The 18594-nt window shown below is 37.5% G+C and overlaps 2 protein-coding genes across 2 annotated transcripts; both read right to left on the reverse strand.

The window, feature by feature from the left end:
* Window positions 1-695: 695 nt before the first annotated feature.
* LOC148293738 (uncharacterized) lies at window positions 696-1421 on the reverse strand. Its single transcript, XM_088254585.1, has one exon. It carries the CDS (start codon window positions 1419-1421, stop codon window positions 696-698), a length of 726 nt encoding a protein of 241 aa, XP_088110711.1.
* A 3558-nt stretch (window positions 1422-4979) lies between these two features.
* On the reverse strand, window positions 4980-17070 carry LOC148293739 (uncharacterized). Its single transcript, XM_088254586.1, has 7 exons — window positions 16285-17070; window positions 16049-16201; window positions 15586-15955; window positions 5567-5975; window positions 5398-5482; window positions 5231-5326; window positions 4980-5132 (listed from the first exon to the last, which is right to left on the reverse strand). Exons 1-7 carry the CDS (start codon window positions 17068-17070, stop codon window positions 5076-5078), a joined length of 1956 nt encoding a protein of 651 aa, XP_088110712.1. The 3' UTR covers window positions 4980-5075.
* Window positions 17071-18594: the final 1524 nt, after the last annotated feature.

Raw genomic sequence — 18594 nt, forward strand, 5'->3', positions numbered from 1 at the left:
CAAAATTCATAACTAAAAACACAAAAATGATAATAAAAAAAACTTCCGAAAATTGCTACGAATTCATTGAGGCTTCATCTTTCTTACTGAATTCCCCGTTTCGTGGTGACGCTAAATTATTATGATATTGTTCTTGACCCTAAATTATTATTATATGACTTTTTACCTTCTATATTTATTAATTTTATTAACCCTAATTTTTTTTTTTTTTAATTTTGTTATGCGAAAAGACCATTTCAGGTGCCAATTAGTTTCTCTCTTCTTCAATTTCTTAACTTCTAATTTTTATTAGGGTTAAGGGATGTTTTGAAAAAGTAAATGAAAAAAATACATGTCAACCATTGTATGGCATCATAAAAAAATTAGTTTAGGATATGATAAGTGGGAAAATGTCTTTTCCAAGCACTGGTGAACAGACAGCTCACTCCATGCACGCCTTTTCGATTACCAAATATTAAGATTGTAGTTGGGCAAAATATCTATGTCAGTAAAATGTCATATTACCCATCTCTGATGTCAGTAAGCATTCAAGTATACAAATATATATACGTAGATTTATATATAAAACGGTTTATGACTGCACAAACACCAGACAAAATACATTAAAACCCAACATTTGGCCAACGTAGCCAGCCAACGTAGAACTGAAGAGAAGCAAGTCCAGAAAGCATAAAAACCTTAAAAACATACTACAACTAATTATAAGGGTATGGATTCCCTGGCACAACATACACACGCATTACCTTGAACCAAAAAACACTCTCACGGTGCCATTTGCATCGATTGCAACAAGTCCAGAACGAAGGATTTATCTTTGCTTCAGTAGGCCAGCCTTCAATAACAAAACACCATTCGTTGTTGTTACAAGCGCTGCAATGATTGAACTTAATCTTCCCATAGTAAAACATATCTACGATATGTCTTGCAACATTCCAAACTCGGCTTAATCTTCGTCTCAAAGCATCCCTGGTTCCTTTCATATCAATGTTGTTACGTTGATTTAAAGAACACAAAAATTCTAATGCATCCTCTTTTGACTGACCAATTCCAGACATGCCAAGAAGTCCAACTATATATGCCGCTTCCATATGGCCTGTCGTGGCTGCGATGCGCATCCCATACAACGCTTCCACGTTACCATGCATGAAAAAAACTTCGAACGCCTCTCTAAATATCGACTCAGGGTTCTCGCAAGCTCTGCATTGTTGCAAGAAAAGCTGGACCACAGGATTAGCATGGTACCAGCTAGGATGGTCTGGGTACTTAGCCATTGAAATGGTGTTCCACACTTGTGGAGTGTTTGCCAACGTCCGGAATAATGGGCACACAGATGCCATACGGAAGAGAACTTCCGAAGATTGGGTTGCCACGTATAACATCACTTTAAACCAAGCCAACTCCGGGATGAAGGCTTGGGGCATCTCCAAATGGATATGCTTCCTTCTCTTTCCTCCGACTGTAGTGAAATATTTGGAATTCATGTGTTTCTATTTTTTTGGAATGGAACGATTTGAGGAGTGGAAGAGGGGAGAAATGAGAATAGATGGGGTTTTGGTTCTGTTATAGGGTGTGTTTGTTGTACCGTTTGGAAGAAGTGTTTCCACTTGAGGTTTTTCTCACTTGACCCTTTTTAAAGAAACTGAACCAACACCCTAAAACTAGAGAAAAACAGAAGAGAAGGAAAATGTCATCGAAATGCAAAGTCAGACAGTCAAAAAGTAAATTAAGAACCTATATGCATAGCCATTTTTAGGATTTTCCCGCCCTTTTTATGTCAATGAAACAAATGTGACGGATTACTGACTAGTCACAGAACGTCCCATCACATAGCTTTTCATTTTCCCACACCGAAATATAGTAGTAATGTTATTAAAATGTGATGGATGTTTATCCAACTAGTTGGTTTAATGAAATATAATGAAAATAATATAGGGTTTAGGGCAGTTTTCCCTCAATTTTCATATTGGGTTTTGGTAGTTAAATATTATATTGGTTTATGGGGTAAACGGTGCCCCATATCTAACGGTACATGTGTCGAAAGCATGCCCAACCCACCCACAGACAGAAAAGAGGATATAATCGCATTTGGGCAGAGATGAGAGAGCTCTGAGTCCGAAGAGGTTTGAGTGAGAAGATCTGAGTGAGAAGGTATGAGTCCGAAGAGGTTTCAGTAAGAAGATCTGAGTGAGAAAAGGTACAAGTGAGAAGATTCAACATGTCTTCGTCTTCATCTCCCGCTCAAACAAAGAGGTGTCCGTACTGTGGAGCTGCAATGGTGCTTCGGGTTTCAAAATCAGACAAAAATCGAGGGAAGCCATTTTGGAAGTGCCTAACCTCCTATGTAAGTTTTCATTTCCAGAATATGTATGTGGGTGAAAAAAACCTTGGTCTAACTCTGACACAATTATTTTGCATATATGATGCCTGCAATTAGGGAGCCACCAGTTGCAATGGATTTGAATGGGTTGATGTAACTTCCGCTCAAGCAGAACAGCCAGATGACACGTATGATGCTACGGTGCTGAATATGCTGAAGTCCATTAAGGACTTGGTATTAGTTTTATTACTTTTATCAATTTTAATATTATTTGTTCTTTTAATGACCAATTAAGTGCACAGTTTCAAGGATTGTAAAAGTTCTCCCTAAAAAGACATGTTGCACGCACCACCAGTGAGTTTTCAAACCCATTTTGTAATATTTGTTCTTGAAATAGGTGGATTGGCATTGAGTTTAAATTATTGTTCTTGAAATAGGTAGATTGTTTATTGGCGTATACTAAAGGTTTATTGATTGTTTACTGCATGTATATCGCATGTTATAGCGCGGATATTGGATGTTTATTGAAGGTTTATTGATTGTTTACTGTATGTATATCGCATGTTATTGCTCGGATATTGGATGTATATTGAAGGTTTATTGATTGTTTACTGCATGTGTATCGCATGTTATTTATCGGATATTGGATGTTTATTGAAGGTTTATTGATTGTGTACTGCATGTGTATCGCATGTTATTTATCGGATATTGGATGTTTATTGAAGGTTTATTGATTGTTTACTGCATCTGTATCGCATGTTATTTATCGGATATTGGATGTTTATTGAAGGTTTACTGATTGTTTACTGCATGTATTTCGCATGTTATTGTCCGATATTGAATGTTTATTGAAGGTTTATTGATTGTTTATTAGTAGGAAGAACAACTATTCAGTAGAATTTCCTAATCGATACGACTCCCTTATGGATGGTGAAATTAGGGACTGATGTATATTGCATGTGTATTGCGTATAGATTGCATGTGTATTGCGTGTATATTGCTTGTCTGTTGCCTGTGTATTGTTGTTTATTTCCTTCGTAAGCAATAAACAATCAATACACACACAATAAATGTACGCTATGCACGCAATAGACAAGCAATATAGATGCACCAATATACATTACTTTTATGCTACTAAGTTGCCCAAGACCAATAAAATAAAGAAAATCAACGAATTTATTAACCGATTATAAAGGAAAGAGGGATTCAAACCCGATGGGCGGTACGGAACCAATAGGAAGTTTTTATAGCATTGCAGATGGGAAATATTTATTGAAGTTTTATTGAGGTTTATTGACGGTTTACTGAATGTTTACTGAAGGTTTACTGCATGTATATCGCATGTGTTTCTATAAAGAGGGCATGGTTGAATAAAACATTGGAGGCGAGGGCATAGCCGCCTATTTCCCTTACAAAATTACAATCAATACACACGCAACCCATTGCGATTAAGTTAAGGCATGGTGAACGGCTTAAAGATTGGGATCTGATATTTGGAATGGTGGCTTGGATAAATCATGACATATTACTTTGCAATAATGTAATACACTTTAAAAAGCCATCAGTCATTGTTCACATATGCAGTCTTCCAATCCCAATTCAATGCAGTTTGGTTAAGGTTATGTAAATGTCGTGAAGGAGTTAGGGCAATATTACAGAGATGTTTGTTTCATTAAATCCAAAAAAACTTTACACTCCAGATGCACATTCTATGTATGGGAATGGCATGTGCCTAACTTCAAAAACGCATATGCCTATCCATTTACATTTGCCCACGTGCACTAGATTTACAGATCCATTTACTTTTCTCCTCACTAAGCCTCTGCATCTCCATTTCAGATTCTTCATTTTTCTGTCCATGCTCTGCATCCAGCTACTATATACATTTAGCCTAATATGAGAATAAACGTAGCGTAGTATCACACTAATCAAAATGAAAGCATGCATCCGCTATAATAATATTTTGGTTCTAATTGTTGTCCAATAACTTAAACTTAAAATTATGTACAAAAATACACTAAGATTGAGAAAGACGAAGAAGAATTGAGGAGCAGACGTAGAATTCGAAAAGGAGCCGTGGATCTGTATTGTGTATTTACATAACTTTCAAATTGGAGATTTCCAAAACCAATTTAATCATCACGTACCTGAACCCATTTCAACCACTATCATGGCATGTAAGCATCTCCCCGTAATATCTCTGCAGCCAACTTCAACCGGGAAAAGGGCATGTTCTGCGCGGTGCAAGTAGCTAACGGAATCTCAGCGCTCAAAAGCTCAATGTACTTCAACACAAACATGCCACAATCGCCTCTGAAGCAAATCAAGAACTCGATCAATTCAAGTAATGACATTGTAACGTAATTGACAATTTCAAGTAATAAAATTAAAGAAAAAGTGTTGCTCACTGATTAGATTGTTGTGGAACATCCACACGTTCTATTGGCCATGGACACCACCAATCTCTGCTGCAGTCGTTTGCGTAAACACCTTCTTCATAAAAGTCGATGGAGTTGAGAAGATTTGGAATCGTAATTGAAAGTGGGGCGAGTTCTTCCTTTAACATCTCATCTGGAATAACTGAAACCATTGAATCGTACACTTTGATTTCACACTTAACCAGATCAATCATTAGAGCCACCCAATGCTTATGCTTCGTCAACATACAAGGGGCATACACCTTATACACGTTCTGCCAATCCACCCCACACGCCGGAACCTTGCCATTTACAACGTTCACTAAACTGTTTCTAATTTTTCACCCAGCCTGCTCTTTTTTTCTTTTATTATCCACAAAGCAAGTATGGATGTGATTCTGTGAAATAGAAAACAATCAATGGTTAAACACCTCCACAAAGCAAGTATGGATAATTTGTAATTATTAACTGCACTTGGTCAAGCCCTATGACATACCATGAAAAATACATCGGTCGTTGTCCAGTTCGATATTTCTACAACCTCCAAATCTTGTTGTCGCTTCCGGATGAGATACAACCCCAAATCAATGTGCTGCACATGTTTTTCTGGTCAATCTCATAATCTATGTACATTAAAACAAATGCATAATCAATTAAACTTACATCTCCTGTCAGCCAACCGTCAGCTTTTACGAGGGAAGCGAAGAATTCAATCTCAGCTTCCACGTGGCCAAATTGCATCACTAAACTGTGAATATAACAAAGTTTTAGATCACAACAATTTAAAAATATATACACTAATGCCTTCTATCTCAAAAAACAAGGGACTTACTTTGGGTTAAGGCGCCATTCCCAACAAAGTTTCAGCAATTTCACCATATCATCATGCGGAATCGCCTTCATTGGGTCTAACATCCGAAGTCGGGTTGTCTCTGGCACAGTTTTTTTCACCAATTCACTAGCTTCAATGATCTTCCACATAGGAATAATCCTCTTTCTCTTTCGTAATTGGACCCCTTGTTCCACAGCTTTACCTTTATCATTCAACCAAACGTTCAACTCAGATAGCACAGCTGTAGGTTGATCCAAATCAATATCCCCGAGATTAAACTCAACAGTTGTCCCCGCCATGCTCTCACCAATGTCATCACAAACCAAAACAACTTCATCATCCGCTTCCTCACATTCCTTTATTTGCACTTCCTTTTCCTCACTTTTTTTTCTTTTCACTTCCTTGCCCTCTGTTGCGTGGATACAGCTGCACCAAAATGGATTCAGTTGCATCCTCAACTTGTGATACTCGCAAGTGCACGAACCGTTGGTAGTTTAGCGTATGTAAGTGCGAGGTCGATTCCACAGGGATTGGTGATTGAATGATCCAATTTAGTTTCCCTACACAAAACAGAAATGAAAAAGAAGGGAAATAAATAAAACAAGGAAGAAAGAAAATAACTAACTCAAGCAGATAAGTTCCCAAGTTCAATTAGATTAACGGATTGATTCTAGCTAATGTATGATTAAGCCATGGTGTGTGGTCATAACCTTGTGTTCCTAATTCCCTAATTTGATCATTTGTTGTCTAACCTAAAATTAAGCATTAGGAACCCATTAAGCATAGAAGAACAATTTAAACAACCAAGCATGTATCTAATCCCTGTTGTCGAATGTCCATACATACTCTTCCTATTCATAGTTCAATTCGAATTAAAGTATGGTGTCTACTCTTAATTCAAACCAAGATAGCTAACATGCAAGCCTAAATGGTGATCAATCATTCAAACTAGCATATTAACTTATAAGCATAATGAATAAGAACAAAAATCATAATTGAAACTTGGAAACTAATCAAACTTGAAACTAAAGAAAAGAATTTACATAACAATGAAAATTAAAGTAGAACTTGGAAAGACTTAAAGGAAAATTTCAGCACAAAGATCTCATTATAACAATTGAAAACTAGAAAGAGAAACTAAGAGAATTTGAGGGAGAGAAGGGAAGGGAGCTCTAGAGAAGTGTTTGAGAGCTCCCCCCCTTGGGGTCTTATTACAAGCTTAGAGAACATCCCTATTTATAGGCCTAGGGGAAGTGAAAATCAGAATTCAATAAGACTAATGCATACAATACTTGAATTATAAAATCTGAAATGGTTGATGCACTTGTATTAGAAAATCTGAAATGGGTGATGCACTTCACCACTAAATCCCACCAGCAGCCCTAGCTCATCTTCATGTCACCATGACCAAGCTTCCAACCAGAAATGATAGCTCATACCTAGCTCACCATGACCAAGCATCCAACCAGCACATGCTGAGGTCAGCATGACCAGCAACTTCAAGGGCTTACAACTTGGGCTTCTCTTAATCAAATTAGGACTTTAAGCACTCTAAATTGAAGTTCAGAATGTCTTCTTTCCAGCCATATGTTATTTGGGCCAATCCAAGGTCGGAGGAAGAAGTTAAGGCCGAAACAAATTGCTAACTCATTTTCCGCGCTGATAAGATCCATCCTGAGCATGGTTCTGTGTTTGCTAGGTAACGGACTCCAGAGTTATCCAATGGGGCTGAATTCTGGATATGTTATAGGACACACCAATTGGAGCAACTTTCATGAAGAATGTGGCCTCATCCGAGCTATGTAGGTTGCTGAAACAAAGCTTGCAATATGACCTACGGAACTGGACTGGCAGGGGGCTGTAGCCATAATGAATTTGTCTTTAAGCTCTTCATCAATTCATCCAAATTAGGCCTTAACATGCTTGAATTGCATGAATTATGTTCTCCAAAGCCATCATTGTTACCTAAAGCTCAATTAACTGAAAGATAAACACAAAAAGGATTAAAAGCACAAGTTTAACTCAAAAACATAACCAAATCATAAGCTAGAAGGGTAAGAAATAATATACAATTATGAACCGATCAAATACCCCCAAACCTAGATTTTGCTAGTCCTCGAGCAAAACAACACAAAACAAAGTTAAAAACAAAACTAGAAGTTAACTAAACCACTTTCGTAGGTAACTCGATTGCATTTAGCATATGCAACAAGCCTTTAAACCTCTAGGCATCCCTAGTAGGAGGAGTTGTGTCTCCTGAGGGTTTAACAGATACGATACCCACAAACGTTTTACTGACTCTGTAAAACAAAGTAATTAGAAAACTTAAAGATTGTTAGTCCTTAAGCAACCAAAAACAAAAACAAACACAAAAACACAAAGAACTTAAAACAATTTTTCCGAACATTTTCTGAAGAGAAATGACTCATGCACATGACTTAAACGTTTTAACAATAAAAGCTCAATTTTTAGACATTATTTACAAAGCGGCAAAGTTCTAAACACAATATGCTCAAAGTGTAGTAGTGTGATAGCCAAATGCAACAAATTCCCCAATCTTAGTTTTCACACAATTTCAAAAATCATACAAAGCATAAGTTCAACTTCAAATCTCACCAAAGTTGTCCTCTCACAAATGAATCACTCAGAAGAGGGCTATAATGCACACTCAGTTATAAACATGAGAATAGAGTTAAACCATAAGGGACTTAACTCGCAATAGAAATATGAAGAACTTGCATTAATATGATCTCAAGAAGGATGTCAAACACTTAAAAGTAGAAAAATGAATGCAATTCAACCACATGACATTTAAGATCAATTTAGGTCTTTAACATGGGTTGTAATGGGGCCAAGGGTGTAAGGTGAGTAAGAAATGAAGGATATGGATAATACAAAGTCCAAGGAACTCGCAATGCAAGAGCATAAAATAATTGTTTACAAGACTTCGAATCATCACGATTAGATTTTTTTCTTTTACCTGATCAAAACTCCTTATACCCTTCATTTACATTGATTCACTCCTTTCCTGAACAACCACCAATTTATTTTGAAGGCCCAAAAATGAAATTTCATTCAACCACCACTTAATCACAACTTTTCTCTTTTCTTTCACCAATTGTGTGATTTTTTTTTTTCTTCGAAATTCCCAAACTTAGTATGAAAAACACATCCCAATTAAAGCTCATGAGTTCTTTAGAAAGGTAAATATTTGTTTTTCAGGCTAAGGCGAGGAAATATAATTGGTTAAATGAAAGAAAAGGTTTACATGTAGGCTCAAAATGGTTAACAATGGAAAATCATGCTTAAGCATGCATAAGGTTAGCTTGAAAGGCACAAACGATCCAAAGAGGGCCTTAATATCACTTCTTAAATGTCGTGAAGTCAAATTGCATAAGAATGAATGACTTTTAAGTGTTCAACCAAATCAATAAATAATGAGATCAAACAACAACTTTGATGACAAGAAAATAAGAGTATGTATATAACACTCATGAATTGAAGTACAAGGCTCAAAAGCTCACTTTATATGGTTATATAAGTCTAATTTGTGCTTGATACAATTCTTTGGGTCATGCAAATCCTTTAATTGGAAAATTATGAAACAAATGGCAAGTGTAAAGAAGGTTTCAAACATATCATGCTAGAACAATGCCAATTTTTTTTTTATTTTTTAATAAAGAAAAAAAAACACTAAAATAAAATGAAATCCAATTTTTATTTAAGTCATGCAAACATTTATCACTATCTCATCATAAGTGTTCGGAAAGTGACTCAAAACAAAAACAAAACAAAACAATACTTAAAATAAAAACAAGCAAAAAAATAAATAATTTTTTTTTTTCAATTATTATTTTTTTTAATTTTAAGAAAAACCAAATTTACTTGCTAAACTCCAATACCCCCAAACCTAGAAATGAACATTGTCCTCAATGTTTAAAAATTAGCCACAACCAATGTCATAACAACAAATGAAGGGTATTAAAGCAAATAAAAATCACAAAACATACAAAAATAAAATAAATCAATTACAAAATAAAAATTACAAAACAAACAATCAAATAAAATAAAATAAAATAAATAAATAAAAAAACACGAAACAGTAAAACACTCAAAACAGTAAGCCCTAACAGATAGTCTTACACAAACTGAAACCCAAACAATTGAAAGCCCAACCCAAAATGAAATTAACCCAACAACGGTAAAACCCGACCCAACATGAAATCTGAAGCCCACACGTTTAAATTTAATTTTTTTCTTAAAAAGATAAAACGTGAATTATGAGCGCAAAGCGGGATTTCTAAAAAGAGGGAATGTGGTCCCTGATGTCGTTTCATGGATAGTCACGGGCAGAAAGCAGGAGCCACGTGTCGACGCATAGAGGCGCCGCAGATCCACAAGCGAAAATTACGGGCTCATGGAAAGGCGCGACAACTTTGCTGAACGCGTCCGTTCAGACAAAGCAAGTCGTGACAAATGTGTTGGAAACGGTTGGAAAGTGAGAAGGTTGTGGGACTCGAGGAACGCTGGATATTCAGAAAACGCTTAGACGCTGCAACGGCTAGGGTTTGTTTGTCAAAGACTACATCTATAAGAAGGAAAAAGAAGGGAAAAAAAACAAAAAACAAAAAACACACAAACTCAGAAACACAAAAGAGAAAAGAAGCAAGAAAAAGAAAAAAAAAAGTGAGAAATCAAATGGCTTCTTCCTACCCCTTTTCGTTAGATCTCAACCTAGCTCCACCGACTCAGACACGAGGCCAAGCAGTAGCACCAGTATGGATGCCCTACTTTGCCTCCGCACGGGGGCCTGTGACTGTCAATGACTCAATACTCCTGGACAACGATGTTGCCATTGGAGTTTGCAGAAATTTAGTGACTCCCAAAGATATACGTGTGTTCGGGACAAGGGATGACAACCGGGTCACGAGTGATGCCCTGGCACTGAGCGTGCAGAGTACAGCATGTGTCGCAAGTTTGGGTCATCGCCTACTTGCGAAGTCCCATGAGGTAGAGGTGCTTAAAGCTCAGTTGGCGGCGGAGCGAAGTTTGGTTGAAGACTGTCAGAGTGCTATAAAAAGCTTGAAAAGGGAGAGGTCAAGGATTGTGGAGGTGAATCGACACCAGCTAGAAGTATTGCGAGACGAGAATAAAAATCTATCAAAGATGGTAGAGTTGTACTCTCGCGACATGAGAAAGCAACTGGAGGACCTAGACCGACCGGGTAAACGCAAGCAAGCGGATCGCGAGAGTAGTTACGCTCAAGCTAAGATTGCGATCTTTGGGAGCTCAAGTGATGAGCCCCAAGAGGCTGTGCGTGAAGCCCCGGAAGAGGACAGCCAGAGGGCCAAACTCAAAGCTCCTATGGTCGAGACACCGAGCGCCAAGAAGAAATGATTTCAGTTTTTATTTATTATTTAATTTTAAAGTGTATGTGTGTTTTTTTTTTCTTTAATTGGGAAATAAAAACGTTAGCTATCTCAAAGAAACGATTGACCCTAAATGTAAAGAACGACAATCAAACAAAAACACGAAGACCCAAACAAGATTTTTTTTTTTTAATTTTTTTATTTTTAGTTAAGTAAATACACAAATAACTGCTTCTTCTTTTAAGAGAAAAACTTAAGGATGACCAGTTAAGGGCCTCAGAAAACACAGCCAGGGGTTCCGGGAAGGTTGGAGGGGTCACAATGGTCCCGCTTAAAACCCTAACTTCTTAGACACCGAAGGTGTCGCCTTAAAGAACTCCTAGACACTGTATAGACTGCGGTTGCTCACTGGAGTTACCAAAAATTTAGCTCCTTCAAAGAATATCCTATGAGTTTTAAATTATACTACCTAATTAAATAAAAAAAACAAAATAAATAAATAAATAAATAAACTGAAATAAACACGCAATTCAAACAAGAATTTAAAAGAAGAGTTGGGATTCTTGCACCAGGTGTCCAAGACGCATCTTTAATTTTGTCTCTTCTTCCAACTACATTATTAAGAAACCTGTCAAACAAGAAGAAAATAATTGAAAATAAAATAAAATAAAATAAAAACTGAAAAAGCAAAAACACAAACATCAGAAAACAGGGAGGCAAAAGTAAGTGAAAGTGTAAACATGCTCCCTTTTAAAAAAAAACGTGCTCGCAATTTGCGCCAGAAATGAAGGGATCCGAGAGAAAAGAGCACAGGATAGCACCCTCGAGATCCGAAGTGCTTTCGGCTCCCTCATCTGCATAAGTCTATTTAAACTCATCTCGGTGAAGTAGAAGAGCACCCCGCATTTCTTCCTGCAAATTTAGAGAAAACATCAAAAAATCCAAAAACAAAACAATGGCATCCTCATGCACTCACCTTGATGATCTTAGCCTTGAACTGTCCCTTGCACCACCGAATGCGCAGATAAGGGCTCCTCAAAACCATGTCTTCCCAAACTCCACATATCATCACGGTACGGCCTCAAACTTTGCTGAGGTAATACCGAACTTTTCTGAGGCAATGCCGAACAGAGCAGCGCTGCTTGGAGGCATGATTGGCAGCAAGCTCACACCGACAGATCATCTGCATGTAGCACAGAGGTCTGACAAAGCAGCGGTGGAGGAGTCCAATAATTTAACTGTTCTCCATGCGGTCTCGGCTACCAATTTGGGTATGCGATTGCTGGCGAGAACACGGGAGTGTGCCGCGATGAGCGAGGAAATAACTTCCTTGAAGGCTATGGTGGCGGACTTGCAGAAGCGGCTCTACTGTGCCAATCAGCACGTGGAAGCACTGCAGAGAAAAAATGAGGACCATGTGGAGCTGCTGCAGATTCTGCAAGTAAGAGACAATAGAGGCATGCCATGAAGATGAAGATGAAGATGAAGAAGTTGTTTTTATTTTTAATTTACTTGAATGTTTTTTTTTTGTTTTACTTTTTTTTTTCTTTGTTTGTAATGTTTGAAATGAAATAAAAATGTGTTTTTAACACTCAGAAATAAACTAACTAACCACACCACGTAAATAAATAAACTAACCTAACAAAACAAAAAAAAGAACATAAAAGAAAACAAAGAACTTCCAAATTGATTTTTTTTTTTAATTTATTATTATTTACAACTAACTGACCACACAAAGAAAAAAAAAACAACAAAGAAGTTCCAAATTGCAATTTACAAGGAAAATTAAATAAAAACTCAAATTTCAATTTTTTTTAAAACTTTTTAATTTTTTTTTTTTAAATTTTTTTTTTTTTTTTTTTTTTTTTGAAAAAAAAACACACAAATATACAAGCAACTCATGGATGACCAGTTAAGGGCCTCAGAAAACACAGCCAGGGGATCCGGGAAGGTTGGAGGGGTCACAAAGGTCCCACTTAAAACCCAAACTTCTTAGACACCGAAGGTGTCGCCTAAAGAACTCCTAGACACTGTATTGACGGAGACGCTCACTGGAGTTACCACGAGTCAGCTAATATAAAAAAATCTTTTTTAAATTTTTTTTAATAAAAGAAATAGAAAATTAAAATTACTGAAGTAATAACAAAACAACTAAAGAGAAAGGATTGGAATACTCCCCCTTGAAGCGATTAGGTCGAGCATGATGCATTTGGAGGTCGCGACTTCTCCCACTGCTCCACACTCCCCATTCTTATGATTGAGGTTGCCATCTCTCTCCATTTTTATTAAGCTATCATAAATTGCTAAAACGAACACAAAAAACTTGAAACAGAATTAAAGGATTACGAAATATAAAAAAAAACTAAAAATGAAAAGGAAAAATCAACACATGTCCAATTCCATGCTTCAAAGCAACAAGCACCAATGGGTTGTGTAAGCTGGGACTTAAACCCAGTTCTCTTGCTTGTTGGGCAATTGTCCTTTTCTGTTGGACTACAAACACAACTTGTCCATTAATGTCATTAACTTTAAAACTTGAAATTGTCCAGTTAAGAAAAAAAAAATAAAGTAGGAAAGCCAAATAGAATCAAACAATGTTACCGATCCCCGGCAACGGCGCCAAAAACTTGTTGCGTGGATACAGCTGCACCAAAATGGATTCAGTTGCATCCTCAACTTGTGATACTCGCAAGTGCACGAACCGTTGGTAGTTTAGCGTATGTAAGTGCGAGGTCGATTCCACAGGGATTGGTGATTGAATGATCCAATTTAGTTTCCCTACACAAAACAGAAATGAAAAAGAAGGGAAATAAATAAAACAAGGAAGAAAGAAAATAACTAACTCAAGCAGATAAGTTCCCAAGTTCAATTAGATTAACGGATTGATTCTAGCTAATGTATGATTAAGCCATGGTGTGTGGTCATAACCTTGTGTTCCTAATTCCCTAATTTGATCATTTGTTGTCTAACCTAAAATTAAGCATTAGGAACCCATTAAGCATAGAAGAACAATTTAAACAACCAAGCATGTATCTAATCCCTGTTGTCGAATGTCCATACATACTCTTCCTATTCATAGTTCAATTCGAATTAAAGTATGGTGTCTACTCTTAATTCAAACCAAGATAGCTAACATGCAAGCCTAAATGGTGATCAATCATTCAAACTAGCATATTAACTTATAAGCATAATGAATAAGAACAAAAATCATAATTGAAACTTGGAAACTAATCAAACTTGAAACTAAAGAAAAGAATTTACATAACAATGAAAATTAAAGTAGAACTTGGAAAGACTTAAAGGAAAATTTCAGCACAAAGATCTCATTATAACAATTGAAAACTAGAAAGAGAAACTAAGAGAATTTGAGGGAGAGAAGGGAAGGGAGCTCTAGAGAAGTGTTTGAGAGCTCCCCCCCTTGGGGTCTTATTACAAGCTTAGAGAACATCCCTATTTATAGGCCTAGGGGAAGTGAAAATCAGAATTCAATAAGACTAATGCATACAATACTTGAATTATAAAATCTGAAATGGTTGATGCACTTGTATTAGAAAATCTGAAATGGGTGATGCACTTCACCACTAAATCCCACCAGCAGCCCTAGCTCATCTTCATGTCACCATGACCAAGCTTCCAACCAGAAATGATAGCTCATACCTAGCTCACCATGACCAAGCATCCAACCAGCACATGCTGAGGTCAGCATGACCAGCAACTTCAAGGGCTTACAACTTGGGCTTCTCTTAATCAAATTAGGACTTTAAGCACTCTAAATTGAAGTTCAGAATGTCTTCTTTCCAGCCATATGTTATTTGGGCCAATCCAAGGTCGGAGGAAGAAGTTAAGGCCGAAACAAATTGCTAACTCATTTTCCGCGCTGATAAGATCCATCCTGAGCATGGTTCTGTGTTTGCTAGGTAACGGACTCCAGAGTTATCCAATGGGGCTGAATTCTGGATATGTTATAGGACACACCAATTGGAGCAACTTTCATGAAGAATGTGGCCTCATCCGAGCTATGTAGGTTGCTGAAACAAAGCTTGCAATATGACCTACGGAACTGGACTGGCAGGGGGCTGTAGCCATAATGAATTTGTCTTTAAGCTCTTCATCAATTCATCCAAATTAGGCCTTAACATGCTTGAATTGCATGAATTATGTTCTCCAAAGCCATCATTGTTACCTAAAGCTCAATTAACTGAAAGATAAACACAAAAAGGATTAAAAGCACAAGTTTAACTCAAAAACATAACCAAATCATAAGCTAGAAGGGTAAGAAATAATATACAATTATGAACCGATCACCCTCCCTTCTTTTTCTTTGCGGATCCTCTCCATCACTGCTTTTTCGTTGCAGTTCCCCTCCGTCACTGCTTTTTCTTTGTAGTTCCTCTCCCTCACTGTTTTTTCTTTTCACTTCCTCTCCCTCACTGCTCTTTCTTTGCAGTTCCTCTCCCTCATTGCTTTTTCTTTTCACTTCCTCTCTCTCACTGCTCTTTCTTTGCGCTTCCTCTCCCTTGCTGCTTTTTATTTTCACTTGCTCTCCCTCTTTTCTTTTCCTTTGCGCTTCCTCTACCTCACTTGGTTTTCTTTGCACTTCACCCCCTTCAATCCCCTCCTCGTCCTTTTCCTCTCCCTCATATCTGTTACTTGGCCCTTCATCCCATTCACTATCATCCATTTCGTCAGATCCCATAAATAGATGTGAGATGGCACAACGATTCGTCCTCTCTTTCAGTAAAGCTAGGTCCCTCCTTACTTCCTGCTCAAACTGAGGACCTAAACAGTGGTCCAAAAGTTTTTCCATCCGTATGACCTTTAACTCAAGGACGTCATTTTCCCGCTTTACTTGAAACAACTCGGACCTCAACAAGCTTACCAACTTGTTCAACTCATCAAGATCAGCACATGAAGAAGGAATTGACTCTGCCGAGACAACAGCAAGGCGATCCTGTGGCCAACTCCAATATGATTGTCTCATTTCCTCTTCACTCGGACGTAGCGCCCGCAACTGAACTGACTGTTTCAGAATACAGACAATATTCATATTCAATCATTCTACTTAATAATTTCATTGAATCTTATAAACAGTTTCAAGGGCTGCAAACCAAACCTCTTTGCTCTGGAAAAAATAATTGTTCAACTTCCTCATCTCGGGCATAGACGTAGTCGTTCTCCATCGCAAAATACGCGGGACAACTGTTGGATCAACAACCTTGCAGTAATTCAGGTCCACCATTCTAGGAATTAATTCATATACCCAAATCTACACAATTCACAGGACAAAAGTCATTATTTAAGTTTTAAACTTCACAAAGCATAACTGACATGAACATTATTACCATGTACCTGGAAAGCATACGTGAAACCTTTAAAACTCCACCCACCCCTTTGCACTTCACCATGCTTATGCTTCTTGCCCTTCTCATTTTTCCGGCTTGTTCCCGTTACCTTACTTTTCCCCTTCTCTCTTCCCTCTTCATTTTCAAAGCTTTTCGTATACTTTGTTGGTGCAGAAAATAGACTGTCTTGGGTTTTGTCAAACGACACCGAACCCCACGGATACCTGTTGAACGCATCCAAGTCCTCTACAAGGGTCAGGTAATTTACATTGATGTTCAAATGCTTGTCCCTTCCCAAAACCACTAACTCAGCAAAGTAAACAAGAGCTAGCTTGTAGACGTCATCTCTCTCTTTGCACCTCATAAATGCTTCTTCTAAAGCATTACATGTAATTCCTTCGTCTATAAAATATCTTTTCTGAAGTCTAATTTCAGCACTTTCTCCACTGGAAACTTCAGGCACTTCCCCAAAACGAAGCCCCGAGATCAAACAGAAATCCTGACGAGTAAACTGAGCAACGTTGCACCCTATTAAGAAACTTAGTCCATCCAAGTCTTTCACACCCTGCCCCGCGACTCGACGCAACACAACTCCATGCACAATCTGCCCGCTAAACTGAATCTTGTCTATATTCAGAAGATGGCCAAAGCATGATGTCTTGAATTGTTCTAATTGTTCCGCACTCAACTTCGCTCGAATTGCAACTAGGGTTGAATTTGCATGTGAGCAGTTGTTCACCCGTGACGCATATGGCTCTGACTCTGGCCATACCAACTGCACGTTGGATCCCATTTCCTAAAATACAAGATGAAATAACGTTAACACATATACTACCACCACGTATTTGCACAATCATATTGGTATTTAGTATTTACATAACTAGTCAACCAGGCACATTACAAATTTTATGAAGTACATGCGCATAGGGATTACTGATCACAGCCTTTAACATCATCAAAGCAATATGACAAATTTTGTGCAAATACCTGTTAATGCAATGATTCTGTGAATTACAACCAATAGCATGTGTTTTATTTTTGGATACAAACTCCAATCAATGGTTGATGCATGAGTGAGTGTGAGTGCAATCTAGGCAAGTTCTGCACTTCACACACATGACAATTATTGTCATCTCATACACAACACAAAATAAATAAATAAATAAGAAAGATAGTGGAAGGAAGCAAAGCAAAGCATCTGCTCTGCTATCTGCTTGCTAAGCCATTGCCACATCCTTCTTTCTTTCTAGCTTTTTCTTCAGTCAGCCACTATGATCATGGATCAACCTTCATTTCAAATGCTTTGCACTTTTATTCATGACTTTATTATTATATCTTCTCATTTTTCACAGGCAAATTTAGCAACAAGGGAAATAATATTTATTTCAAAATATATATATATTCTAGCGCCAGAGATATGTTATTGACATGTTATTGACTTGAGGGTCTCCTCCAATTCAACACCATTATCTTATTTATATCATTATTGATATGTTATTGACATGTTATTAACATGTTGTTGACTTGATTTTCATTCATTTTTTAACATATACACAAGCAAAAATTAACATGCAAGTGAAGCAGAAGGAAGAGATGCCAAATCCAACAACATTGATGGTACAAATTGGGGAAAACCTTTACTCTAACCCTAAACTCAAATTCCATAAATTACTCACCAAATGCTGGTTATTGAACAATCGCAAGGTGTCTGTGCGGGGTCTTTGTGCGGCTTTGCTCCACAAATGGAACCTTTCACTTCCAACAAAAACGGCTTCTCTCCTTCCCCTTCCACTGCTTCGCCACTTCACTGTTTCGGAATCCACGCCTTTGTCCCTTCCACTCAAAATAAATACTTTTTCAGGGTTTAGAGAATGGAGTTGCGTTGCGTTCAACCATTGCCTTCAACCGTCGTTAACCGTTGCCTTCAACCTTTTCTCAGAGCCTAGCAGTTTCTCAGAGCTATGGGGATGGGTTTTTTCTGTTCAAACTTCGAACTGATTTTTTCTGTTCAAACTTCGAACTTGCCTATTTTTTTTTTTTTTTTGGGGACCAACTTCAATGCTGGATATTAAATTTGGGTTTGGGTTCCTCACATACCAGATTGCAAAACTTTATCTCAATTCTCCCTAGCCTTTGGATTGATCTGATGGCTATAAAGTGAACCCTTTATAACTTACCACTTATAACTTTCCACTCATTATAGTCTTGCCTAGTTTACACAATTAATCCTAATTTTTCTCTTTCTAAAGTAAACACTGGGTTAGAGCCCACTCTAGCCCAAGCATGGGTCCGTCCGTGCCTAGAGCTGATGCTCTCA

This window comes from Prunus avium, chromosome 6 (genome assembly GCF_965620075.1).
Source record: "Prunus avium chromosome 6, drPruAviu1.hap1.1, whole genome shotgun sequence".
Taxonomy (NCBI): domain Eukaryota; kingdom Viridiplantae; phylum Streptophyta; class Magnoliopsida; order Rosales; family Rosaceae; genus Prunus; species Prunus avium.

What these genes read in the sequence shown, in the direction of transcription:
- LOC148293739 (XM_088254586.1), bottom strand. Translation starts at nt 17,070, where the DNA reads ATGGGATCCAACGTGCAGTTGGTATGGCCAGAGTCAGAGCCATATGCG. An exon ending in GTTTCACGTATGCTTTCCAG is followed by an intron (nt 16,202 to 16,284) that starts GTACATGGTAAT and finishes TGAATTGTGTAG; the next exon opens with ATTTGGGTATATGAATTAAT. An exon ending in GAATGGCGCCTTAACCCAAA is followed by an intron (nt 5,483 to 5,566) that starts GTAAGTCCCTTG and finishes TTATATTCACAG; the next exon opens with TTTAGTGATGCAATTTGGCC.
- LOC148293738 (XM_088254585.1), bottom strand. Translation starts at nt 1,421, where the DNA reads ATGCCCCAAGCCTTCATCCCGGAGTTGGCTTGGTTTAAAGTGATGTTA.